Source organism: Rattus rattus, chromosome 3, assembly GCF_011064425.1.
Source record: "Rattus rattus isolate New Zealand chromosome 3, Rrattus_CSIRO_v1, whole genome shotgun sequence".
NCBI lineage: Eukaryota > Metazoa > Chordata > Mammalia > Rodentia > Muridae > Rattus > Rattus rattus.
Window position 1 is genome coordinate 134,726,983 of NC_046156.1, and position 27,461 is coordinate 134,754,443.

The 27,461-nt window shown below is 41.5% G+C and overlaps 1 protein-coding gene across 2 annotated transcripts in view; it reads left to right on the forward strand.

The window, feature by feature from the left end:
* Window positions 1–27,461, forward strand: part of Pde7a (phosphodiesterase 7A) — an 85,492-nt gene that overhangs the window by 47,824 nt on the left and 10,207 nt on the right. For both annotated transcript variants that reach the window (XM_032898611.1, XM_032898612.1), the window contains exons 2-7: window positions 710–770; window positions 6,145–6,228; window positions 18,059–18,210; window positions 20,079–20,142; window positions 24,693–24,788; window positions 25,175–25,275. In XM_032898611.1, coding sequence (XP_032754502.1) covers window positions 710–770; window positions 6,145–6,228; window positions 18,059–18,210; window positions 20,079–20,142; window positions 24,693–24,788; window positions 25,175–25,275 — 558 coding nt within the window. The remainder of the gene's footprint in view (window positions 1–709; window positions 771–6,144; window positions 6,229–18,058; window positions 18,211–20,078; window positions 20,143–24,692; window positions 24,789–25,174; window positions 25,276–27,461) is intronic.

The following is a 27,461-nucleotide window of genomic DNA, read 5'->3' on the forward strand; positions in this document are numbered from 1 at the left end:
ATCTAGTAATCAGGAAATGCCTAACGTTGTTTCATTGCGGCCTAAGAGGTAGAAACAGGGATGGCAGTGTTTGGCACAGGCAGGGGAACAGTAACTGTGAAGGCAGGCATTAGGTATGGTGGTAAAGTTAGGAGGACAGCGTGACTACATCCTAGTGGTGAAGGGTGTGGTAGGGTAAGATCATCAAGAGGCCGTGGTCCCCAGAACATGGGTTTGGGACTCACTTCCAGTGCAGTGAGGAACACTGGAGAACTTGTGAGTGGGACCTGGAATATTCACGCCTCTAATACATAAGGGCCTGGGGCTTGGGGAAGATGCACTTGAAACACCAACAGATTGACCTTTGCCCTCTCCTTCCCTTGAGTAACTCTTGTGATTGTTTTAGAAGACAACTTCTAATGGTCGAGTGCTTGCCTAGCATGCCACAGGCTCTGGGTTCCATCCTCAGCATCCCACACCCACAAGAGATCAGCTTGTGTGTCCATCTCAAACCTTTCACTCCTGTGCCCATTTCTTAGGAGTTCTTAGCTGCGCTGTATCTGTCTGTCTTATAGCTAGAGATTTCCAGAGCAGGAGCATTTTGTGTATTCAACATTTTTTGCTATAACGTGTTGCTAATTATATGTAATAATACAAGCATGTTTACTGAATTAAATTTTAGATCACGTTTCATTATCATGTACTAAAATATGCACCTTTTTTTTTTCAGAGACGTGGAGCTATTTCCTATGACAGTTCTGATCAGACTGCGTTATATATTCGTATGCTAGGTAAGCACAACTTTATATCAGTACCAGTTAGTTTTGCTGTTGTATTATCTGAGATGAGATGTTTTGCTTATGTAGCCTTTTCATCACTTTTTGAAACAGAAATTGAACTTTAACATCTAAAAACTAATATTGAGTGTGATAAATAAAGAGAGACATTTTAGAGTTAAGACAGATTAAAGGTCTGTTTAATAGGGCAGTACTTTTAGGGTACAGCTTTTAACTGTTTTAGAACATTCTTTATGGAAAATAGGTTTCTAATGATGCTAAAGGCCAGCCAACTGCTATTAAAGAAGTGCATACCAACATAGTATGTAAAATGAATTATTTTTAATATAAATATAAGTAATAAAGTTAATCCAGCAGTTGTATTCCTTTACCTTTGGTAGTCCCCAGTAACCACATAGAGAAACCAGGATTTATTTCAATCTATACCTTAATAGCTGAGCAGTTAAATGATCTACCTTAATCTTCTCTGCTAACCTGGCTACCTCCCAGCCCCATCCAATGGTACTTGTGTATTACTGATCTGGCTCTCTGGTGTTTTTTCTCATGGTGTCTTCTTGAGTCCTCGCCTCCTTGTGTTGCTCTGCATCTCCCTTGCTTTCCCCTCCCCCTGGTTGGTAGAAGCTTCTGCCCAACCACTGCGTGATCAGCATTTATTGACAAGGCAGAGAATAAATGGTTTAAATTGTTTACACAAACTCAGGCACAGGAGATTCTTGATATAAGCATTACAGTGCAGGCCGACAGAACCGGATGTAGATCTCTCCTGAGAGACACAGCCAGAATACAGCAAATACAAAGGCGAATGCCAGCAGCAAACCACTGAACTGAGAATAGGTCCCCCGTTGAAGGAATCAGAGAAAGGACCGAAAGCTTGAAGGGACTTGAGACCCCATATGAACAACAATGCCAAGCAACCAGAGCTTCCAGGGACTAAGCCACTACCTAAAGACTATACATGGACTGACCCTGGACTCTGACCTCACAGGTAGCAATGAATATCCTAGTAAGAGCACCAATGGAAGGGGAAGCCCTGGGTCCTGCTAAGACTGAACCCCCAGTGAACTAGACGGTTGGGGGGAGGGCGGCAATGGGGGGAGGATGGGGAGGGGAACACCCATAAAGAAGGGGAGGGAGAGGAGTTAGGGGGATGTTGGCCCGTAAACCGGGAAAGGGAATAACACTCGAAATGTAAATAAGAAATACCTAAGTTAAAAAAAAAAAAAAAGAATGGACAGTGTGGTGCTTTAAAGTCAAGCAAGAGACAAAGGCGGCTAGAAGACGGAAACACTATTAGATTTGAATCACAGAATACTGGTGGTTTTAAATCAACTTGACATAAGCTAGAGTGATCAGTAAAGAGGTAGCCTCAGTTAAGAAAAGCCTCCATGAGATCCAGCAGCAAGGCATTTTCTCAATTAGAGATCAATAGGGAGGGCCCGGCCCATAGGTGGGGGCCATCCCTGGACTGATAGTCCTGGGCTCTATAGGAAAGCAGGCTGAGCAAGCCATGATGAACAAGCCAATGAGCAGTACCCTCATTGGCCTCTACATTATGTCCTGCATGTTTTAGGTGTCTGCCCTGTTTGAGCTTCTGTCGTGATTTCTTTCAAAGATGAACAGTGCTGTGGAAATGTAAGCAAACCCTAAGATAGACATGGAGTCTACTTTTGTAACTAAATAGATTTTCAGTATAGAGAGGATAAATTCAATAGAAATTTTACATGAGTATAAAAACCACAATCTATTCATCATTTTGAGTATCCTACCATAATATTTTGTAAAATGTGAAAGGTAATCTTGATAAAGTGTAACATCCATAGTCTACTCTACCGCCTCACCACAATTCCACTCTCTAGTGACTATTAGAAAGCACAGAGCAGGGCAGATGGTTTAGAATGCTAAAATCAACAAGGGCAGAGATAATGAGAGAGTAGGATGGGAATAAGCCAGTGTGGGGTTGGGAATTTAGCTCAGTGGTAGAGCACTTGCCTCGTAAGCGTAAGGCCCTGGGTTCAGTCCTCAGCTCTGAAAAAAAGAAAAAAAAAGAATGGAATGGGAATAAGCCAGTGTAAAGGAGAGAAAGACCACACTGGTGAGAAGCATTAATGCTCAGAGATTATAATTCAGTGGTACTTATGAATTCCATGTCCTAATAGTGCATATCCAATTTTTTATAAATGTCTTGCTTTTAACAGTGTGCTAACATGTATATCCAGAAGTTAAAAATTGGAAAAGAAACACAGATAATACTTATCTGACTCTCACATTTTCTGAACAGTGAAGTCATGAATCAAAGTCCAAATTTTTGAACTAAAATTTTGTTCCCTAGAACAAAAAATTGATTTGATGAATTAATTTCTTTCAAATAAAACTATCCGCTCCAGTAAACAACTCAAAAGGAAAAGTAACTTGCTGGCAAACAATAAACTGATTTGGTCTGAAGGACCCATACTGTGGAAGGAGAGAACAAACGCCCACGTGTTATTTTCTGGCTTCCCCACGTGCATTGTGGCACATGTATCCCTGTCATTTATAGAGAAGATAAATTATATTAAAATAAATTTTAATTGTATAGTTTTGGGGAGGTATTTAATACCATGTAAAATCTACACAAAACTGGAAGCATCAGACCTGGACCTATGTTGCTTGAATACGTGTGACCTAAGGAGTTCATTCATTCCTCAGAAAAGCAGGACCGTGAATCTTGAAATGTGGGTGACCATATTCCCACAGTCACTATGGCACTATCTCACTAATTACCACTTCAGCAATACTCTTACTCATTTCAACATTTGCATGACTGAGACAGACCTCCTGTGTCTACCTGTTCTGTAAATGCTACTTTCAAATCCTTTGCCTCTCTGATACCTCCTACTGATGTATACGTTCACTTAAGAACAAAATATACCTTCAACAGTTTAATATCAAATATTCTATTTTCTGGCCGCCATACTGTCTTTTAAATTTATATTATTCACTTCATTATTTACTTTGTTATTTTAGGATTTACAGTAACACAAGTGATAGAAACAAAGGAATAAACTCACCATTTGACCTACAAAAAAAAAAAAAAAAAGAATAACAAGGACAACCTTTACATGGTGCACAAAAGCATTATGCCTACAATGAGGAGTCCAAGAATACATGATCATGGTAGTCCTCACTCTGTGCTCAGGTAGCTTACTAAGAGAACTTAAGCCCCTTATACGTTTCCTAATTCCACAAGTCAGTATAACTAGCTATGTACGCATGTGGGTTCCTTCTTCCTGACTTTGTTGGCATTATCTCTTCATTCAGACTCATCCCATGCTCTCTACTTCATACTGTTAAACATGCAGTTAGATCTCAGTAGGCATATTTGCTCCTAACTTTTCTCTTCGTGGTTAGACTTGTTCCTTCAGCTCTGAGAACTGAGCCAGCCCTCACAGTTTATCTACCTCCGTTGCTTCCTGTGGTTCTGATTTTGTTCTTACTCCTTCCTCCTTGGTGGACTCTGTGTCTTGTGAGTCTTACCCACTTCCGTTCTGTTCTAGTACAGTAGGTGTTTGTTCTGCATTTCCTCTCCCCATCTCTTGAAACAAAGCTGCAGACATACTTACTGTGTTTCTGTGGGTATGTTTTGGTGGGTATGGTGTGGATACTTCACACTTTGAATAGGCCTGAGAAGATCTGTTTGCCACATCTGTAGTCTTGCCATCTCAGTAGGTATAACTCAGTTCTTGCAAAGTGCAGTGATTCTTGAGTCCTGTGTACTCTAGTTCATTGGCAAGTCTTGTTTGTGGGTACCTTAAAGACTAGCATCTCACCATCCTGATCACATTGTCACCCAATCCTTGTATCTTGCACTAGTTCTTTACTTGGTCTTTGTGAATTGTGTTGACACAACCCAGGTAAACTTTTTTTTAATACATAATAAAGTCATCCTAACTCAGAATACTCCGATGACTTTCAGACTTAGAGTAACAGCCAGATCTGGCACATTAGGTACCAAGGTCCAGTGATCCAGCCCTGATGCCTCCTTGATGCCACTTTCCCAAATTCCCTTTCCCAGAACCCCTGCCATACTGGCCTTTTTACTTGTGTGTGAACATGCTAGGTGTGTTGCTGGCTTGGTGTTCATGCTTGCTCTTCCTGATGCGTGGAATTTCTCCTGATAGTCATACAGCTCACCAGCTCACCAGGTCCCTGTTTAGACACCTCTTCAGTGAGGCTTCCCATGATGACACTGCCCCATCCCACCCCTCCATTCCCCATTCCTCTTAACTTACTTTATAGCTTCTGACCCTCTTCTGTAGAAAGGAGTTGTGAGTTTGTTTTGTTTGTATCTGGGAAGGTAAACTTTGTGCACTGGTATGTCCTGGGTCTAACGTGTTCAGCAGACCCTTGTCACAATGAGGAGTAACCATGCAAAAGAGACCTTGGTAGATAAAGATGGCGTCACAGTACATGAGAGAGCCTTCCTTAAGAACACAGAACAAGGAGATCCTCCAAGAAGGTCCGAGTTTCAGGAGGACAGGAAGGGGCTGTGAGACTCTGAGGAGGCTCCCCTTGCTGTTATGAACTTGGATGGTACAGCAGCTTTAACAGAAAGGAACCCGTGGCTTTAAGGACTGTCTTGTCACCTGCAGCAACACAGACATGGAAATGCAATTTAATCTCCCAGAACCCAATTTCTGCATCCAGAGAATGGGAGCTGGGACTCTTCTTACTCACGTTGGTTACAGAATTCAGCAATGCCAGTAATGCAGAGCCCTTGGTAACTGAGGAGTGCTAGATCACCGAGAATCGTGTAAGAACAGCATCAAACAGATAGAGACAAAAGACTGAGAACTTGCTAAGACCTCGGGCGAGAACAGAGATTACCAAACGTCCTGCAAAGTGACTTTACTGCATTATAAGATTATTACGTGTTTCCTGTCTCTGTGCAGGCAGCCCAGGCAGAGCAGACGCTGGTAAATGCCTGCTTCTCACAGTGGCTCTTTCCTCTGGGAAACAGATTTCATTTCCCACTGGCTTTCTATGGTTACTGTTTCAGCCACATCAGAGTAATAAAATGATTTTTAAAATATAGATAATTATTAAGGAATATTATTTTTAAGCTTCCTAACCCAGCCTTACGACTCAATACTGAAATTTTATTACATCCTCCAAATCAGTCACTTCTTAACCTTTTCATTCATTTGTTTGCTTTTATCTTTTAACAGTCATGGGTTTCCTTGTAGCACTCACTCTCTTTTGTATGTCACTGTAGGACCCTCCCTCCCTCACTGGCTTCCCTGGGCTGGACTGCACTGGAGGAGCAGGACCCCACATGGCCCTGCTGGTGTGTGGGACTTTCTAACCTTACACTATTCCTGATTCTGCCCAGGAGATGTCCGAGTGAGGAGCCGAGCAGGATTTGAGACAGAAAGAAGAGGTTCCCACCCGTACATTGACTTCCGTATTTTTCATGGTATGTATCTTATTCATACTTTCAAAACTAAATTTTTTATAGTTTTCATGATTTAGATGCTATAGTCTTCCTAGCGTTTAAGTTTCTTAGGGAGAAAAAAATACAAGGGAGGAAAAAATGCTATTTTATCTTTTAACTTTTTGAAAGCATTAGGTCATAAATTATGGTATCTTTCTAGATAATGCTGATAAATAGAGATAACTAGCAGAGAATAGTAATTAGAATTTTGTTTTTAACTCAAGGTCTCACGGAGGCCAGGCTAGCCTCCTGCTCACCGTGTAGTTCAGGATGACCCTGGACTTTGGCTCTTCCTGCCTCTATCTCCCTCCTGAGTACTGTATTACCGGTGTGGACTACGGTGCCTGGACTTTGAGGTCCTGGACACCAAAGTTACGGCTTCATGTATGCCAAGCATGCACTTCGCCGACTGAGCCACATTTCCAGCTAAATTAGGTTTTAGGTGTTTCTTTTTATATCTTTCTTCATGACTTCAGACAATGCTGACATATTTCATTTAATAATGTGATGATAGGTTTTCAGAAGTTTAATGAAGTGTCATCTTTTTTGTTTATTTAAACATACTGATAGAATGACTATTTGAAAAAGAAACATTTCATGTGTGTCTAGATCATAGTGGAGAGAAGGGGAAAAACAAGTTTTAAAGATCTTAAACACTGAACGTAGTCTGGTTTGGAACTCATTTGGTAAGGTTTGGTACTGTGCATCAACATTAAAAAAATGAGTGCAAACTATGAGAGACATCCTAAACAATTCAGGGTATAAATGAGGTGGAGAGGTGAGCTCGGCATTGTGAGTCATTTGCTGACTCTTAGAAAGGGGATCCAATGGTGAGCAGAGCTTCCGCTGCACGCTCACCATTAGAGGAGCAGAAAGAGGGCTTTATAACCAAGTAAGTGTGCGTGGGTGAGGGCAAGGCCCTGCTGATACAGCATCTGTGTTAGGTGAAGCCCGAAGTGCTCCGTAAGTTAGAAATGAATCCTGACTTTGACATATCCCGAGCACTGAGTGTGTGCCTGTGGTCGCAGGCTATAAAGATGATCCCGGGAACAGGTGCTAGAGAAACAGCAGTTGGGATTTTCCATCCTTGGTACAGCCAGTACGATTATACAGGGACACTGGGGCTCCCTTGAAGAATCACTTCTTCCAACAGTAATAACGACTCAAAACTACTTGTCATGGATAAGCCATCTTTTAAAACACACATCAAGAAGGGTTTTTTTTTTTTTTTTTTGTTTTTGTTTTTTTTAAGCTTTAAGCAGAGTAACATTGAAAGAAAAACACGTTTAGGTAGTTTATAATATAATTGTGAAAACCAAAGTCAAAGAGAAAATAGCAAAGATAGTGAGAGGCAAAACATCCACCTGTGAAGGGGCACTTACCAGTTTGCCAGTAAAGAAACTTTTCATTTTCTCTTTGTATCTTCCCTGTCCAACTGGAGCAGCAGCTGTGTGGGCGCACTTGCTTCCAAGGCAGCCTCATTGGCTTCCGAGCGTCCTGAGGCTAGGGCAGCCCAGCAGTTTTGACAAGAGGCTGACAGGAGGAGCCATGAGAAGGAGGCTAGCTGAACAGAAACACTGCATTTTCTCTTGAAGGAGAAGCTAAAAGAGAATGGAATGATAGCAGTGGAAAGAAAGAAAGTCGAAGGAGAGGAGCCAAGATACAGTTAGACTTGTTCTTAAGGCCATACAGTCTCCAGGCTGCCTGTGCGGAAACAGGACACGGTTAGACTTGTTCTTAAGGCCAGCTTGGTCTCTGTACTGCCTGTGTAGCTATGAAAGAACAGTTACAACCAGATCACGCCTGAGTAAGGCATCATCTCAAAGAGTTTGTCGGACAAAATCCATATATTGGGAAACTGATATTTTTTTAGGAATGTAAGGTTGCTTTAAGCTGAAGAAAAGCAATGAAATTATATTACATACATTAATAAGAATGGAAGAAAAGAGAAAAAAGAATAGAAGGGAAGAGTTATGGCTAGTCAATATAAAGAATAAACTAGAGATCTGCAAGGAGAGGTTTCTGTAGGACCAGGCTTCTCTGCTCCCTCCTGACTGAGCAGTGCAGCCATTTTCTTCAGAAAGCAGCTTACTGATGAGTTACGCAGCCAGCCTCACTGAGCGCACTCTTGTTGGTGTTATTTGATAAAAGGTCTTATTCCTGACTGGTACTCCAGTGAGAATGTGTGTGCTTTTTAAAAGATTTTTTTTTCCTTTATAAAATTGCTTTGCTTGTTTCCATTTTTATGATCTGGAAGTTTAAGCAGCAGTAAAAGTACCAGTCTTTTAAAGTTGTGGGGTAATCTGCTGTAAAATCCTCAGGCTGTTGGAGACATCTGGCTCTGATTCATTGGTTTAGGGTTGGTTTTTTTTTTTTTTTTTTTTTCTCTCCTAGGCCCCCAAAATTTCAGTAAACTTAGTAAAGGAGAGAATTTGGGAAATAAGATTGCTATAAAGGATGTTGGACGTTTTAAATAGGAAACAAAATGGTAAATTTTGGTGAGGAAAGATATAGGGATAATCAAATTGCTCAAAGTATCTAATGGGATGGAATACTAGGAAGTTCTTCAATCATTAGGAGGCCAGGAAGAAACAACACATAATGTAAAAATGACAGAAGCAAGATGTGTGGCAATCCTTTTAGGAGTCGAAGATTGTCAGAAGGCATGAAAAGTGAAAAGCATAACCTTAGGCCTGCATGCATGTTCCACAAAGCCCGACCCACACAGCCATCAGGGATGGCTGACTGTTTCATCTCCTCATACAAGGTAGAGATAGCTGGGTTCATTCAGTCGACCTCGTGAAGGGCCCTTCTGCTTAGACCCTGCAGCTGTATCAACAGTGATTCCTTGGAGTCTTGGATTTGACAAAGGCACTTGTACGTAGTAGTTGCAGGGTAGGTTTGAACCCTCAGGAATACCAAACCTTTTAAAAGACTGATATATATTTTCTCTTACATCTCTAATTTAAAATAATACTATTTCTATAATGACATAAAAGTACCTGGATTATTTAAATTCTGGCTGTAGGTGAGATATATTCATTGCAGCTAAAATTTTCTCTGTGTGTAACTCCTCAACCCTCTTTGCTATGCACATCTTTGCTTTTACCCTAAACTCTGTTAATTTCTCTACTGTAAAATTCTTGACTTTTGTCTTAGTTAGAGATTTACTGCTATAAATAGACACCATGACCAAAGCAGCTCTTATAAGGACAGCGTTTAATTGGAGCTGACAGGTTCAGAGGTTCAGTCCATTATCATCAAAGTGGGAACGTGACAGCACCCAGGCAGGCACAGGAGGAGCTAAGAGTTCTATATCTTGTTCTGAAGGCAAACAGGAGAAGACTGGCTTCCAGGCAGCTAGGACAAAGGTCTTAAAGCCCACACCCACAATGACACACTTCCTCCAACAAGGCCACACCTCCAAATAGTGCCACTCCTTGGGCCAAGCATATGCAAACCACCAAAGCTGTTATTACCCTTTTCTGCTTAAATTAAACCTGTTACTAAGTCCTATGTATTTTGTATTCTTTTTTTAAAATTTTTTATTAGATACATTTCTTTACTTACATTTCAAATGTTATTCCCCTTCCCGTCGATAAGCCCCCGTATTTTGTATTCTTAAGTAGCAGTCATGTTTATCTGCCCTCTGTCTTCCTTGAACCTTCATTAATCACTGTTCTGGTATTTTTCGTACTTCTCCTGTTTGGGTTTCTGTCTCTTGTGTTCTCTACTTAGTGTCCAGGATCAGGTCTTCTCAATGGGAGCAGGTAAGATACAGGAAAGCATCAGTAACAGGTTAGCTGCACGGTGTGCTTGGAGCGCACGTAAGCTGTGGCTAGTCTGTAGTTGCACATCCTGTACCACGCCTCCATCTGCTGAGTAGTCCTCAGGTACTGCTGCTATTTTTAACTTGTAAAAATATATATATTTTTTTTCTTTCTCTATATTGAGGAAATTTTCTTGACTGGATTTTCCTAGAAATGAGACATCCAGACGCTATAGTGGTAATAAGTTTTTCTTCTGTGTATAACTCATTATAAACCCTGCTTAGGCTCACATACTGAAGGTCAATTCTCTTGTCAGCCAGTTTAAGCCAGACAGCTACCAATTGTGGGTACAATTATAGGCTCCAAAGTTTTTGAAGGATTTCTGTTGCTGTTGATTTAGTTTTGTTTTGTTTTTTTAATCTAATGAAGAGACTTAGGGAGTGTAGTTTAGTGCTAGAGCATTTGTTTACTATGTGTCAAAAATATATATCTTGATGTAGCACAAAGAAACAGAAACAAATTCAAAGCAATCTGGCAAGGAAATTTCCTATGGCAGAAAGGGTGTGCTACAACCCAAATTGGGTGAGCAAACACACCAAGGTGGGAGTCCACTTAGTTTTTTGTTTTTGCTTTTTCAAACTTTTAAAGAAGAACCTCAGTGTTAATCTCTCCCACACCCAGAAGTTTTTTGTCTTAGCTGACCTTTTATCATAATCCTTATTCTCTGAGCCTATAAATACACTTTCTATACTTTCCCTTAGTATCAGCATGTTTTTACTTTGAAGAGACATGGTGGCTTATGTCTGTGATCCAGCACTCAGGAATAAAGGCCAGAGGATTACCAGCCTAAGGCCAGGTTGGGTTACTGAACAAGGCCCTGTCTCAAAAATAAATAAATAAATCGCGCTAAAGGAGTAGGCTTGCGGTAAAAAAGAAGAAAATCAGTTAATGATATATACCTATAATCCTAGCAATTGAGGGAGAGGCAAGAGCTTGGGAGTTCAAGGCCAGTTTCAGGTACATGCTAAACAAGGACACCCGGGGTGTATGACCTCAGCTGCCCTCTGTCTCCAAGAAAGGAAAAAAAAATCAGTTGAGCACAGAAACTTACTAACTAATAAATTATCAGCCTTACTAAACAAACAGATTCCCTTAACTTAGAAACTTCAACAGATAATTAACTAAGATGGGGCTGGAGAGATGGCTCAGCTGCTAAGTACACTGACTGCTCTTCCAGAGGTCCTGAGTTCAATTCCCAGCAACCACATGGTGGCTCACAACCATCTGTATTGAGATCTGATGTCCTCTTCTGGTGTATCTGAAGACAGCTACAGTGTGCATATGAAGACAGCTACAGTGCGCATATGAAGACAGCTACAGTGTGCATATATATATATACATATATATATACACACACACAGACACACACACACACACACACATATATATATATATACACACACAAATCTTAAAAAAATAACTAAGATACGGGAATGAAAATTAAAGTTGTTTCAGACTCAGGGGACAATGCAGTAATGTGCATCAAGAACTCTAAACATCTTTTCCTGTCAGAGTTCACCACCAGAACTAGAACTATTTGCAGAGGAATAATCAGATATTAAATGTATAAATTCATGCAAAGGAATTTACATTTTCCTTGCTCATAATATGTGCTAAATTATGGTACTACTGAGTTATTTAGAGATTAAATCTGTGATATAATGAAATTAGTCATTTATATAAAGTCATAGGTTTCTATTCAGAGCATGTATTTGTTAATTAAGTTATACTAAGTCAGTCCTGCGGTTATTTATAAGCAACTGGGAAATTTTAAATTTGGAGACGCTTTGAATTTTTATTCACATCCTCAAAGCAGACATGCTTGCCAGAGATGTGGAATCAGTGTGCAGGTGGGACCAGCCTGGCACCTTTGCTGTCGGAGTCTGCTTCACTGACCGAAGTCTCTGGGTTTGAGGTTGGTCTTTTGAGATAGAAATATCACAGTAAAGCCTTCATTCTTCATGAGCTTTCCCTAATATCTTTATGTCAGAATGTAAACATTTCCCCAGGTACCTTTCTCTAAAGGTTTTCTCAAGCAGTTTCTTTTAAAATTTTATTTTATGAACTTTATCTTTTGTCTTGTCTTCTGGAACTCAAAAGATATCTGTTGGGTACTAGCATAGTTTACAAGCTTAAAAAAATGGCTTCTTTCATATAAGAGCATCACTGTGCATATTAGTTAGAGAAGGAGCCAGTGAGGAAGTGCTGGGCCGTCGGGTGGCCCTGGGGCCTGTGCTCTCTAACATGGCATTCCTTGCTTGTCCCTCTACATGCGCATCCTGTGTTGTGACAGCTTCTGCTGCACTAGGTATTTTCAGGTTTGTGCGTCCAGAGTACCCAGGGATAAGGAAGAGGGAAGCAAGCTCCTTTCTGTTTCCGTCCTTACGTTCAGTGAGCGGAAGCCTAATTCCCAAATAACCTACAGAGCTTATGTTCTACTGACCATATGTGGTCCTCTTATTTACATGATGATAGGAATCCCATGTTGATTTGGGTTTGGGTCTCAGTGTAGTGGTTGCCACATCAGTTTAGATCCTTAGCCCCCTCCTGCAAAGCAAGCTATGGGAAAACAAGCCTCAGATCCCAGGACTAAGGAAGTGGACACAGGAGGACCCTTGTTTATGCTTACAAGGGCAGGCAGATTCCAGGGTTTAGGGTCAGCCTGGGACATAGTAAGGTTAGGTTCAGGCGTGTTAGAAATGGTAATTTCAGGGTAGGGTTCCATCCAGCTACCTTATTATCCGTGTTTAACAGAGGCAGGCAGATCTCTGAATTCCTTTGCAATACTTTTTAAAAAAAAGTGCGTGTGCTTACCTTCTCAAGGAACTGGGGTCATGAAATGCTGATTCATAGGATAATCAAAAGGGAACTTAAAGTAAATAACTGGATAAATGTATGAAACAAGAGATGAGCTATCTGAAGAAATTTTAGAATAGCAGGAGAACTATCTCAAGCAGAAAAGTAGAGAGATCTCCAGAGAAAGCAGAACATAGAGCAGTGTGGAAAGCTGTCTCGAGCAGATTATAGGCAAATGGCTTGTACTCACAATTTGATTTCAAATACCCCTCCAAGCTGAGGCTGGTCATTGGCACCCTTTCCTCTCTTTGTGGTCTCTTCCGACCATCAGCCCAGAACCCCAAAACCCTGCTGTTCTCCTGCCCAGCTATAGGCTGTTAGCATCTTTATTTACCAATGAGGGATAACTTGGGAGGCAGGGTTACAGTGTCACTTGGGTCTGTGTGTGGATTCTCTTGACCTTGGGACACCAGTATTTAGCATTACAATACATACCAAAAGACCAAACCTCAACACTTACAGGGTCTTATTTGCACTTCCTCAAGATAATCTTTATTAACTATTAACCAGGTTCAGGCTTCTTTACATTGTCTTCATTACAGCAACTGACCGTTGAAAACATACAGCGTCTCCTTAGATTTCCCCATAGTTCTCAGGTGTGTTGGCCGGTGGTTGTTTCCTTTCACCATGGCAAGATGGCATAGTTGGTAAAGGTATTTGTCACCAAGCTGAGTTCAGTATCCAGGACCCACGTGGTGGAAGGAGAGAGCCAACTTTGTGCAAGTATGGTGCATGGAAGCATGGCGCAGTGCAAATGGCTTATTTGAAATACTGTTTACCTTTGTTCACAAAACAGTTCACTAAAAGAAGACAAGTGGGCCAGTGACATGGGTCAGTAGGTGAAGGGGATTGCAGACAAGCAGGAAGACTTGGATTAAGTTGCCAGTATCCACATGGTGGAAGGAGGGAATCATTTCTGCAAGCTGTCGTCTGGCACCATCATGTGTACACACACACACACACACACACACACACACACACACACACACGCGCACGCACGCACGCACGCACACACACACACACACTACATCCTTTTCCCCTGCCAGTGACCAGTTCCTACTCCTATTCGTGGAAGTTCCCTTACCAATTGGTTCATGTGGAGATGAGCACTGCCATGTTGATGCATTAGGAAATGTCATGCTAGTTTCCAGAATGTTCTCCGATAGCTGCACTTAAGAACCATTGGTTCTCATTGCTTTGTCCCAGACTTGGAAGAAGCCAGTATTATAGTTATCTTCAGTAGCTTTGTTGCATAAACTAGGCAGGCTGGTATGGATTGGACCTTAATCCTGTTTAAAGGTTGTTGCCCTCTGGACTCTACAGAGCTATGAGGCTGAATTTCACCCTGATATGATTTTGCAACTGTTCTTTGAAGGAGTCGCTGCTGAGTACTGTACTTCCTTCCCCATCTCTCCCAGCTGGCTAATAGGGAATTGAAAATTTCATGTAGTGGCTGGCTCTGCCTCTGATCCCAGCACTTGGGAGGCAGAGCCAAGTTAAGCTCTGTGAATTCAAGACCAGCCTGGGTGCACAGAGAGTGAGTTCCAGGACAGCCAGGGCTACACAGAGAAACCCTGTCTTGAGCCCCTCCCCCCCAAAAAAAGAAGAGTTTCAAAGAACTTTGTATCTCTTACTTAATCATTAAGTCATCAGAATGATCAATAATTCTGTGAACCAGGGATATAAGAGTTGCTTAAGAGGAACATACTGATGATACAGTTTGTTCTTAGTAGAATTCCTCTACTTTGAGATCGTGAGTGGGTCACTTACTATTCATAGTAACATTTTTAGTACATATACATTTGATGTTCTATCAGAGTATTTTGAAATTTGGTAAATTTGCAGTTAGTTCTGAAGTACTTACATACACAATGGTTTTCAATATTAAATATATAACCATAAAAAATAAATCGAATCTTAAAAGTTAAAAGTATAAGGTTATGTTTTTGAAGTACTTAATGTTTATAATTAGCATTTGTAATAGACATATAATTTATGCTTTATAATTATATTTATTGAGCGCTCGCTTCTTTCCCCAAAACTGTAGAGACATTGTGTGCGTTGTCTCATTTGCTGCCGGCCTTCAGTCCTCAGAAGCCTTTACAGATAAAGAGCTGAGCGGCATGCAGAGACCTTAAGTGATCTGCTTTACCTTACGGAGCTGGAGACCGCAGGGGTTCAGCCCCGTCTTCACCCACTCCTGCATTCTGTCTCCATTCTCAGCACAGGCGGCTGGATAACATTGCTCACAGCAGCCTGGAGCAGTGCTTGTCTGTCTGTACATGCTGAGACATGCTAAGACGGAAAATTCTTCTTAGGAAAAACGTGTCTCATAGATGTAGGATAACTACAATTACCCTGTTTGAAATGACTTTTAGATATGGCTTGCACTTTTTTTTTTTTTTTAAGGAAAACTGGGGAAGGGGAAGAAAAATTAGAATATAGAAAATATTTAGAAATTTTATTCAATCTTTGTTCCGTACAGAATTGACTAAGCTAGAGCTAAAACCTTAAAGTACTTTATAAAAATGAAGACCCGAGCAGTAATTTCCTAGGAAGTCTTGTGCACCGAGGCAGTGATTGCAGGGCGCCCCCTTGTGGGTTACTGCAGCAGGCGACTGTGTCTTCCGGGAGCCAAGGGCTTTTCTGTGAAGGACCTTTCTGATCTCCTAGCTGTGCCCTGGGTGTGGCTTGGGTAGCAGGGAGTACCTGTGGGAAAGACAGGAGCCTGCTGCTCAGTGTAGCTGTCTCCAGCCCTTTTCTCTTCTTAGCCTAGAACTTGTATTTCCTATTTACTTTCTACTATGATGAGGGGGAAAACAGTATATTTTTAAAAATCACCTACTCTTCTCCACTTTATTTTCTGGTCCAGAAATATGGAGAAAGGATGCCTGGACACAGTACCCTTGCTCATTTGCTTTGGTGGTGCTGGTTGGTCTATGGCTATGCCATGGAGCGGGGTACTCTCTGATAAAAACGTGAACTTTTGTATGCCTTCAGCTTTCTAAGCTGTATCAGAAAGCAGCATTGCGTGAAAACCAGAACAAGTCTGGGAAGTTTCAATAGTCCAAACTTGATGATGGCCAAGCTCTAATAAGACAAGTTCAATCTGTTGTCTGTTGTGCTGGGAAATGAGTAGTAACTCGCTTTGTGTCCCAGAGTGAGCCCATCTGAGTACTGGGAAGAGAGTTGGGTTTTCGTGTACTTTGGCCAGAGGGTGAGCTTTTTAGTAATTATCTAATGAAGGTACTGGCTTCCTTCCCGTGTCCAAATGCCTCCTCTTTCCTATATCCTAAATGCTAGTATTCATTCAGCCTGATGGCTCCCTGTACAGTGCATCAGGTTTAACTAGGTTGAAAGGAAGACTGGGTGCAGCCTTCCAGACTTAATCGTTGCCCTAGAAGATGTCTCTATTGGAGTTTTCAGTGTAAGGACTTTGCTTTTGCTTCTACGGGGGGTGGGGGAGGGTGCAGGCAGAGACAAGGGCCAGAGGGGGATCAGGTGTGAAGAAAATGCACATTTCCAACAGTGTCACAGAATGGGTGTTTTCCTACTGAGCTGTAGCTCCTGGCCCTTTATTAGATTGTATTTTGGAAGTTCTCCCAAGACAACTCTGGAAACTAATTTACTCATAGGAATTGTATTCTCCAGCAAGGCCTGTGTGTCACACACTAATGACACAAGCTTTTTCACTTGCCTGCCCTATCTCTGAGGAGTGAGGGAGTCAGGCTCCGTAAGAAGGGTTTACACACAAAACATCATTACAGGATCCTTTATGAGAAAAATAGGAATTAGAAAAAGCTGAGTAGCTAGCACCTTCTGTGCACACGAACAATCGCTGTCACACACACTAGAAACTTTAGTCTCCCTGCTTCCTCCCGCAGATGGGAACAAATAGAGACCACAGCCAGACACTGCAGACAGTGAGGGACCTTGAGACACTCTGTCTGGAAAGAAAACATGACAATTGTAAGGACAACAGCTAAGCACGGGTCTGCAGGAGTGTCCACACACTTTACTATACTGTATAACTTCAGACAGAGAAGGACAGTTTCCTAGTAGAGACTTCTTGTCACAGCTCAGTAACACACAGACGCTATTGATTGCTGAAGGTCACCATCTGATTGTGGTGCTGAATAAATAAATGCCTTGGAAAGGAAGGTAGGCAGGCCCGCCGGCTGGCCGGAAGATGAGTAAGAAAGTAGAGGAATTGAGAAGTCCAACCAGCAGGAGCCAGGCACACAGACAAGTGCTGCTCAGGAGGGCATGTGTGCAGAAGGCCCTGGGGCGGAGGCCTGAGCTGAGTAACAGGATCTGTCAGCAGTGGAAGGAATGGACTCTGGAGCTGAGGTGCAGAGCTAATTAACCAAAATCTTTTGTGTTCTTTGATGCTTAAAGAAAGTGGATTATTCTGAGAGTAGAGGGGAAATGGTTACTAGACTCACTGAAGGACACACTGTTTCCAGTGACAAGCCACAGTGCCCAGAGTTCTCCTCTTTAGACAGTTTTATATCTATATCCTTTATATATATATATATATATATATATATATATATATATAATCATCTGTATGGTGGGGATTTGGCTTTTCAGTCATTTGGAACTAGAATTTGATGTGTGTGTGTGTGTGTGTGTGTGTGTTACTTCTGATTTTTATATAGTGTTTTGAAGCAACTGAATGAAAAGTAATAGTTAATGGAAATTAAATTTTAAAGCTGTGTCTAAGCCCAGATGCACTTACTCCTTTTTAATTCTTCAGTTCAAAATAGAAATAAGCTACCTCCTCATAGAAAGAACTGTTCATGGAAATTAGTGAGTTTTAAAAACACTTGCCTGTGGGACTGAAGAAATGCCTCAGGGGTTAAGAGCACCGGCGGCAGCCAAGACGACGTGGGTTTGATTCCCAGCATCCACACAGCGTCTCACAACCATCCTTAACTCCAGTCCTAGGAAATCCAGTGCTCTTCTGGCCTCTGCCATCACTGTCCACACCAGGTGCACATGCACACATGGAGACAAAAATGAAGGGAAACAGTTTACCTAAGTACTTGCCTTGAACTTGGGGGTGTTGCAGAGGCAGCCCTGGGCTTTTGCCAGTGTTTTCATCATTGCTCCCTTTCTTTCAGCTCAGTCTGAAATTGAAGCGTCTGTCTCTGCCAGAAACATCAGAAGGCTGCTCAGTTTCCAGCGGTATCTCAGATCCTCACGATTTTTTCGGGGTGCCACAGTTTGTAGATCTCTAAACATTTTAGATGAGGATTACAATGGACAAGCCAAGGTTTGTACAGTTTCTTCAAAAAGATTTGAGTTGCTTGATAAGTTTACTGGGGCCACAAAACTGATTTAGATGCCCTTTTCCTGTCTGAATTGAGCCATTTTTCAGATTTTGAGCTGTTTGTTTCTAAGGTGTAACAGAGCAAGGAAAACTTCTGAGATTAAAGTATGAATATATTTGCTTTCTTAACTTTCTATATTAATTACTTACTATAACATTAAGTAATGAGTGACTCAGCAGAACAGTCAACTTTAAGCTGTCACAGAGTTGGGTGTGGGAAGAATATGACCCATGACCTGATCTGATTCTTCAGTGCTATTGATAAGGATGCCGGGGGTCTGTACATGAATACAGACAGACATGTCTACCCGATAGACATGAAGGTTTAGTTATATCTTAACTGAAGTGGTATTTGTAAGAATTATTTACTTCATTCTTACAGACTTTACAGGAAGTATCTTAAGTAAGATTGAAATGAAATGGGTTTGGGTTTGATCAAATGGGATTTTATATAATCTTGAATTTTATATTACCTGAAATTATTTGTTCCTTAAATTTTATAGGCCAAATTTCTAAAGTTATGTAGATTGGCTCCAGGGTGTCTTCTTTGAAGAAAACATTACAGTATAAAGAAAAGAATCTTTCCCTGCTTGATAGATAAGTCAGTGGGAACCGTTGATTGGCTGTCAGGTTAGAATATTAACCTGTGTGTTATTGCTAGTTATTGGCACTGTGGTTTCAACCTCCACAAGTGTCACACTGATATTACTTGTGGTGTTTAATTCTTCATTTTATACCACAGCAAATTTAGGGATACACAATAAAAGCTTTACTGTAAAAACCCCCAAAATGTGGACTTTAGATTTATTTGTTTGCCTAAAATATATATTATCCTAAGAGCTAATTGATTGATTTTACTGATAATTTTGAGTGATATTTAAAGATCATCAATAAATACCCCATAATTCATTGGTCTCTTTAAATGAAAAGAAAGAAAGAAAGGAAGGAAGGAAGGAAGGAAGGAAGGAAGGAAGGAAGGAAAGAAAGAAAGAAGTGGTCAGCAAGCCAAGTATGACCATACATGCCTTTAATCCTAACACTCAGGAGGTAGAGGGAGACAGAGTTGTAAGTTCAAGGACACCCCAGAGCTGTGTAGAGAGACTGTCTCAGAATAACAAAACAAACAAACAACCCTGAGCAGCAAATACTTGAATTACAGTTTGGTGTGGGTTTACTGTGGTCTCCAAGTCCCTGAAGTTGGACTCTTCAGTTACCGTGACAGCTTTCTGCCACAGCTGAGCAAGTTAGCCATTGCTTGTTTCCCAGGTGTCAGTGAGGCTTGAGCGCCACACCTACTCACAGGTGTGAACCCATTTGAACTCCCTGCCAGAATTTCCAACTCTGGTTTAAGAATATGCAGCATACGGGCTATATGATGATGAATTATTTCAGAATTCCCCTAAGTTTGTAGACCGTAGGAACAGGTTGAAAGACTGGCCTGACTTCTATATGATTAATTGAAAAACAACATAATTTGTTCTCAAATGGAATTTATTTCTGTAGACAATATTTGAGGCAGTGGAAAGGTCATACTAAAAGCAGAATGAAAGCAATGGGGTGGCACACTCGGGTGCTCCAGTTCCCAGGAAGCTGAAGCAAAGGGATTGCCATGAATTGTAGACTAGGCGGGGCTGCACAGTGGAACCCTGCCTATAAACCTAGAAAATAAAGTGAAGGAAGGTGAACGGTCCTTGGCGTTTCTCAAAGTCAATCAGCCACTTCTCCTTCCCCTGACTTTGCTATGGACTATCTGCAGAAAGTGGATGTTACTGAGATTCAATTACAGTAGAAATGTTTGGTTTTCATTTCAGTGTATGCTGGAAAAAGTTGGAAATTGGAATTTTGATATCTTTCTGTTTGATAGACTAACAAATGGTAAGTGAAGCACTTGACATACTCGAGTTCTGTGGTCATTAGCCTCCTATGTTGAAGCTTTAGTGTGCTCTGTCCTTGCTGTCCTTCACTTGGGCTGTGAACCCAGTGCCAGCATTTTGTCCTTGTTACTCATTTTTCAAAAAGACAACAGGAATCATTTCACAATTTTTGTTTTTACTATTAGTCTTGACAGTAACCAAAAGTCACTTCCATCAAGACCGGACCACTTGGCAGTTGCTACTGCCATTTTTAATAACTCAGCCTGAATCTCATTGCAGTCTTCATTTCCTCTTTTCCGTTTCTTCAGTGGGTGACTATTTACAGTGGCATCTTCTGACAGTTTTCCATGTAGGGTTATAGCGAAGTCATGCTCCACGGTTGGTCTCTCTTACCTGCTGCAGAGGATGAGCTTGTTCCCACAGCCTCCCCCTGGCACCGCCTCCCCATGTTGGAGGATATCGCCAGACTCCGTGGACAGTCAAGAGGGGTTTGGGGAAATTCACAGCACAGGTCATTCAAATGTCCCCCACCCAGCTTAGCCCATCTTTATGAGGTTTGGCTTTGCTGTGTGGTTGTTGCTGTTGTTGTTGTTGTTGTTGCTGTTGTGATTGTTGTTTTTCACTCTCTTTGCAAATCAAAACTGGATTCTATTTGGAAACTTTTTTTTTAGAATAACGTATTTGGCAGATTCTTGGTGATACTTAGCCATCTCTGCCCCTTTTGCCAAAGTAGGTTTTTAATAAAATTACACAAAGAATTCAGTTTTCCAGTTGATAGGGATGGAGTACTGTGTCCCCTGCTTGACTTTGAAGTGTTTGTTTACTTACACGCCCATAGCACACGTGTAAAAGCCGGAGGATAACATGCTGATGCAGGTTCTCTATGGAGTACAGGGTCCCGGCTCAGGCTGCTGAGCTTGTAGGTACAAGTGAACTTTACCCAGTGAACTCTGTCACTGTTCTTTCCTCTAAGCAGTAGCCACAAAGAGAAGGCCTCTACATGCCCGGCTTATCTCTGCACTGCTGACGGGAAGTAGCTGAGACCGAAGGGCAAGGTGGTGAGGACCATAGGTTCGCCTGTGTCGGCAGAGCACCCGGGCATCACTGCCTCTTCATTCTTCCCCTCCGTCTCTTTTACCCTTGGGTGCTGTGGCTCCAGTTGCTCTCCCCTACCTCCTGGCTGGCTGCCCTAATGGAAAGGCAGCTGGCCTTCCTCGTGGGGGTGAGGAGTGCTCTTTTTCTTTTTTAAATACAAGCAGTGAATTATAGATGCCCTACCTCCTTCAAGATTCGTGATTTTTTTTTTTTACCCTAACTCAACACAAACATGACTTCAGTTATTATCACAAGATAAATATAGATGAAGCAACAGCAGCCATAACACTTTTAAGGCTAGCCTTATATAAACCCATAGCTCATAGCCTATTCTTAGGCTGCTAGGATGCCTGCCATTCCTTGACATAGTTAGTTGCTCTTTTCAATTTTGATTTTTAAAAAGTACACAACCTGCTAGTGAGGGTTTTAGGATGAAAGCTAGTGAGCTCAACTGTGTTCTGTCAGCCACAGTTGCTTTCCTTAGACCACCCTGTTAGAACTGGATTTATGGAGAAGGTGTCTCAATTACTTGGTCCCAGATAAAAACCACCTATTGTTAGCTATCCACCTTTCCTTTTATAGGAAGCTAACTATAGTCCCTGGAAGCCACAGTGATCCTCTGCCTGAAGAAATGTAGTTGAACAAATGGGCAGGAAAACAAACTGTTCTTCAACTTGCATTATGTAGTTGGAGTGGTTTCCTTTTAGAACTAAAACTCTACATGATTTGTGTTCACCATATCCAAGTTCATAGTTGCCCCTTCTTCTTATTGATTCAGTGTGTTTTATATTTCTTACTCTGGTGCTCTCTTGCTGGTATAGGAGAGTCAGGTAGGAAGGACAGAGCTGAGTGGTTTGCCCCAGAACAGGTATATTTCCTCCAGTCTGCTCCCAGGAGGAGAGCACTTGCTGACTGGCATTCCTCTTACAGGGAAGTGAACAGGGGGTGTTACAGGGGGTGAACAGGGGACAGCCTCTGGTTCATTGAGGAGAGTGGCCAGCCTGTGTTGCCACTCAAACTCTCATGGAGTCAGTTTCCAAAAATCTAGTAAGGGTCACTACATCTTAGCTGCTCTGTATTTTTTTAGTATGTTTCATTTACTCTAAATCCTCCTTTTCCACCTCCTCCTCCTCCTCCTCCTCCTCCTCCTCCTCCTCCTCTTCTCTTCCTTCTCTTCTTTCTCCTTTTCCCCCTCCTCTTCCTCTTTTTTCTCCTCCTTTTTCTCTTCCTCTTCCTCTTTTTCCTTTTCCTCTTTTTCCTCTTCCTTTTTCTTCCTCCTCCTTTTCCTCTTCCTCCTCTTCTTTCTCCTCCTCTTTCTCCTCCTCCTCATTTCCCTCCTCCTCTTTCTCCTCTTCCTTTTCCTCTCCCACCTTCTCTTCCTCTTCATCCTCCTCTTCCTCTTTATCTTCCCCCTTCTCTTTATCCTCCTCCTTCTTCTCCTCCTCTTTTTTCTCTTCCTCCTTCTGCCTTTTTTTTTTTTTTTTTTTTTTTTTTTTTCTTTATAATCCTGGTCCTAGAACTCACTATGTAGTCAGGCTGGCCTCAAACCTCAAACTCACAGAGCTCTTCTTGCTTCTCCCTCCCAGATGCTGAGATTAAAGATTTGTGCCACCATGCCTGGCTCACTGACATCCATATATTTGTTACTTTCCATATGGAGATGATATGCCAAGTCACCTTTTAAAAGAAACTTGGGACTGGCTTTGCAACCAAACCAGCACACGAGTTTGCTGTTCTGAACCACATGCTAGAAAGCAAGAATGACTTCTACAAGTTGTCCTCCAACTTCCAACATGTGTACCATGGCATGCCTACCTACATATATGTACACGTGTGTGTCTGTGTCAGTGTCTGTGTCTGCGAAAGAATCCTTATGGTCCAGCCAATGAAGACTCTTGGGGCAAAAGCCTCATGACATGAATTCAGTCTCCAGTAAAGGTGGAAGAACTAATTCCCAAGGTTGTCCTTTGACTTTCATACACACACGTGTGCATACGCACTCATGCATACATGTGTTCACACACACACACACACACACACACACACACACACACACACACACACATCATGGCATGTGTACTCCCATCATGCATGCTTGTTTCAACACACAATAATAAACAATATATTTGAAAATCCTCTTTGTGGCCTGCCCCAGCCTTCATGATGTTCTATAAGTGGTTACCTGTATTCAACTACAGGGTCTGTTGACAGTGCTTGATGAGTTGTTAATTTTTTATTAACCCTTTTAAATATTATAAATTCTTAGTGTGTGATTAGTTGTTTCTTGTACATTTTTATCAAGAACCATAGAGTTCAGAAGATAACTAGAATCACATGTATGTTACTGTTATCTGTGATGCAGTAACTTATGAGATTAAATCCCTTTAAAATAGTCAATTTAACTGTTACTATAGCATATTTGTGCTATATTGAGTCTACCAAATCCTGAGAAATATAATGGAGTATATATAACCTGAGTTTTTGTCAGGGGTGGCAAAATTTGCATAATAAAGAGGGATTCAGACAGCAAGGCTACACTGGCAGCATGTGTATGGGAGTGGAGAACCATAAGGAGTGGATGTATAGAGCGTCCGAATGTTTGTGGTTATTGGGACATCGTAGGAAGAAGAGACAGGAGAAAGTATTGGGTTGTTGAGGTGAAATGTATCCAGTGGATGGAGATCTGTTCTTGAGCAAATATGGACAAATTAGTGTTTAAGGAAAAGGAAACTAAAGGCTTGGGGATCTTTCTTCCCTGTGACCTATGAGGCTGTGGAAAATGGGAAAGAAACATGTTAAGAATTTTGTGAAGAATGACGGAGAATGTCTTAAAACAGGTGCTTTACGAAGTAAAAGAGGCCTGTTACTGTCAAAACAGTGAGGGTGCATGGCAGTGCATGTCACAGCTGCACACTGCTGAGATTTGTGGTGCTGCCTCTCCTCCACTAGCTGTCAGATTTTCTGCTCAAGTATAGAAAAGAGGAGAGCTTTAGCTCAGAGATTCAGTCTTGGGGACCTTGAAGAGGTGACCATTCTCTCCTAGTTCTGTTCCAGTAAAAACAAATATAATTTTCAGAACGCTGTAAAGATTTTTGCTGTGGTTCTATTCATTGCTATGAAGTGCTTGTAAAGTTGGATTGGCTTGTTCACTCTAGGTCCTTTTCCCATCGTCTACTATTGAGTATTATTTTGTCTTAAAAAGGTTAACTTGAAAATCCTTAAAAGTTTTTATCTTTCAGTTGTTTGTGGGAAGCTGAAACATTTCTTTCCTTACTATGGAATGAAGATGTTAACATTTAAAGTGTATAACTACCAAAGTATGGAGCTGCAAACGTTGGCAGAGCAAAGGGGGCTGGAATGTTGCTTCCAAGTCCAGGGTCGGAGCCTCTATCTGGTGACAGTGGCCTGCTGGCCTTGTATGCTTTACTAACATGGCCTCTCTTCTCTCTTTTCTAGGAAATAGTCTAGTAAGCTTAACCTTTCATTTATTTAGTCTTCATGGATTGATTGAGTACTTCCATTTAGATATGGTGAAACTCCGTCGATTTTTAGGTAAGTGATTATAATACATTTAACAAGACTGTACAAGAACTCATGTAATTGTCAGACAGCTATAACAAACTATTCAGGATTATAGCTTATTACACGTCCTTGTAGCTATACAAGACATGGCAACATTTTGGTCATTGACAGACACCATGTCTAATAGGCCATGTATCAGCTGACTTTGCAATCATATTGTTTGCATAGTCTCTCTTGTGGCATGATATTGAAATACCTGGCCATTGGTTGAATTGAAGTGACTGTTTTAGAATGTGAACAATTTGAGCTTGTAACCACATGGAAAATATATGTGGATCACTAATGATTACCATTTTCTATACTTGGATGTGCCTCAAGTATACTAAAATTTGAGTCTTTTTTTTTTTTTAATGCAGTTATGATTCAAGAGGATTACCACAGTCAAAATCCTTACCACAATGCAGTCCATGCTGCAGATGTTACCCAGGCCATGCACTGTTACTTAAAGGAACCTAAGGTAGGTGGTAGAAAGTCATAAGACTTTCTGTGGACACACATTTTCATAAGTTAGTACCTCAGCTCAGAGTCAGAAGCTTCTTCTGTGAGAGTGAGATCAAACCAGATGTGGCTGTAAGTGGAAAAGCTAAAGAACTGGACCCAGAGCTCTCAAAGCCTTGGGCTCTGTTTTTATACAGATGCAACTTTGTTTTCACGTGTCTCCCATGTGATACTGCTCGGCGTGCTGGTACAGAGCCTGGGGCCATAGGACATAAAAAGCTATACTTTCTCCTATTCCTGAGATATGCAAGCCCACTTAAAAAGAGAGCACTTAAATATTGTTCTTCTTGTCCCTGGAAATTCATATAGGAGCCTCATTTTTGGCAGTCATGGAGGTTCACACCTATAAATCCCAGCACTTGAGAAGCTGAGACAGCAGGATTGACAGGAGTTTGAAGTTAGACTAAGTAAATAGTAGCTTCCTCTCTCCCTAGCCTGTCAGAAACTGGTAATCGCCAAGTTGTTTTCTTACTGGTATACATTTATAGATGGCCTAAGTAACATGCTGACTTGGAAGGGAGGGAGGGAGGGAGGGAGGGAGTGAGTTTTGACCTAAAATTTTAGTTGTGGATGTGTTGTTATACTAAATGTGGAAAATGAATAAAAATGTCAGTCTACTGGAGCAGGGTACTGACGTGTTACATTTAAAATGATGTTGGCTCTCGTGATAACCAGAAGAAAATCAGCATACTGCCAGCAAACAGCAAAACAACAGAATCCCACTGAAGGACTGCCACCTCTTAATAGTTTTCTTTTTTATTGAAAAGGACCCTGAAGATAGATCCAAGTGAAATCTGACTTTTCTGTACTTTAAAAGCTTCTTACTCACAGAGCTCAGACATTACTAGAATCAATAGCCATTTAGTAACAATATTTGTCTGTCTAAAAATCCATTCTAGCCAGGTGTGGCAGTGTGGTCCATGCCTTTAAGCACTTGGCAGGCTGAATCAAAGGGATAGAAAGTTCAAGGGCTCCATACAAATACTCTAAAGTAGCTTCAGCTGTCAACTTGACACAAACCTAGAATCACCTGGGATTAAGGACCCTCAACTGAAAAGCTATCCAAATCAGACTTGTCCACGAGACATTTTCTTAATTATTGATATAGAAGGATCTAGTTCAGAATAGGGGATGCCATCCCTAGGCAGGTAGGCCTGAGGTGTGTTAGAAAAGTACCTGATCCAACCATTACCAGCATCCCTCCATGGTCTTTGCTTCAAGCTCTCCCCCAAAGCTCCTCCTTTGGCGTCTGTCGATGGTGTATTGTAATTTGGGTGTGTAAGATGAAATAAATCTTCCTCTCTAGGTGGCTTGTGATTAGTATTTTAGCACAGATCCATTAGGAGATGAAAAGTAGGAGATCTGGAGAGATATAGTTCAGTGTGTAAGCGTGCTAGCCACACAAGCATAAGGATGTGGTTTGAATCCCTAGAACCTATGTAAGAGTTGTATATGCAATATCTGTGTCCTAGAGTGTGTAGTCCTAGCACTCCTTCAGAGATGGCAGGCAGGAAAGTCCTTGGAGCGTGGAGGGCAGCTGGCCTGCCATGTGCTCTGGGAAAAGCAATAGAGACCTGTGCCCAAAATGAAGTTAGGTCAGTGTCTTAGTTAGGGTTTTATTGCTGTGAACAGACACCATGACCAATGCAAATTTTATAAAGGACAACATTTAATTGGGGCTGGCTTACAGGTTCAGAGGTTTAGTCCATTATCATCAAGGCAGGAGCATGGCTGCATACAGGCAGGCATGATGCAGGAGGAGCTGAGAGTTCTACATCTTCACCCAAAGGAAGCCAGGAACAGACTGAGCATCCTCAGGCAGATAGGAGGAGGGTCTCCAAGCCCACTCCACAGTGACACACTTCCTCCAACAAGGCCACACCTTCTAATAGTGCCACTCCCTGGGCCAAGCATATGCAAACCATCACAGTGAGCACTTGAGTTGTCCTCTGACTTCCACAACCATAGCAAGTACACACCACATTCACACACATCAATGTGCCCACGCATTGTACACACACTAGTCTTAATGTCATTAAATTGCTTATACTTGTTATAAAGTTCTCCTTCTACTAAAAGTTTTAAGAACAGATATTATAGTTTTAATCAGCTTTCTGTTTTAAGTGTGTGATTTGCTTTTATGTG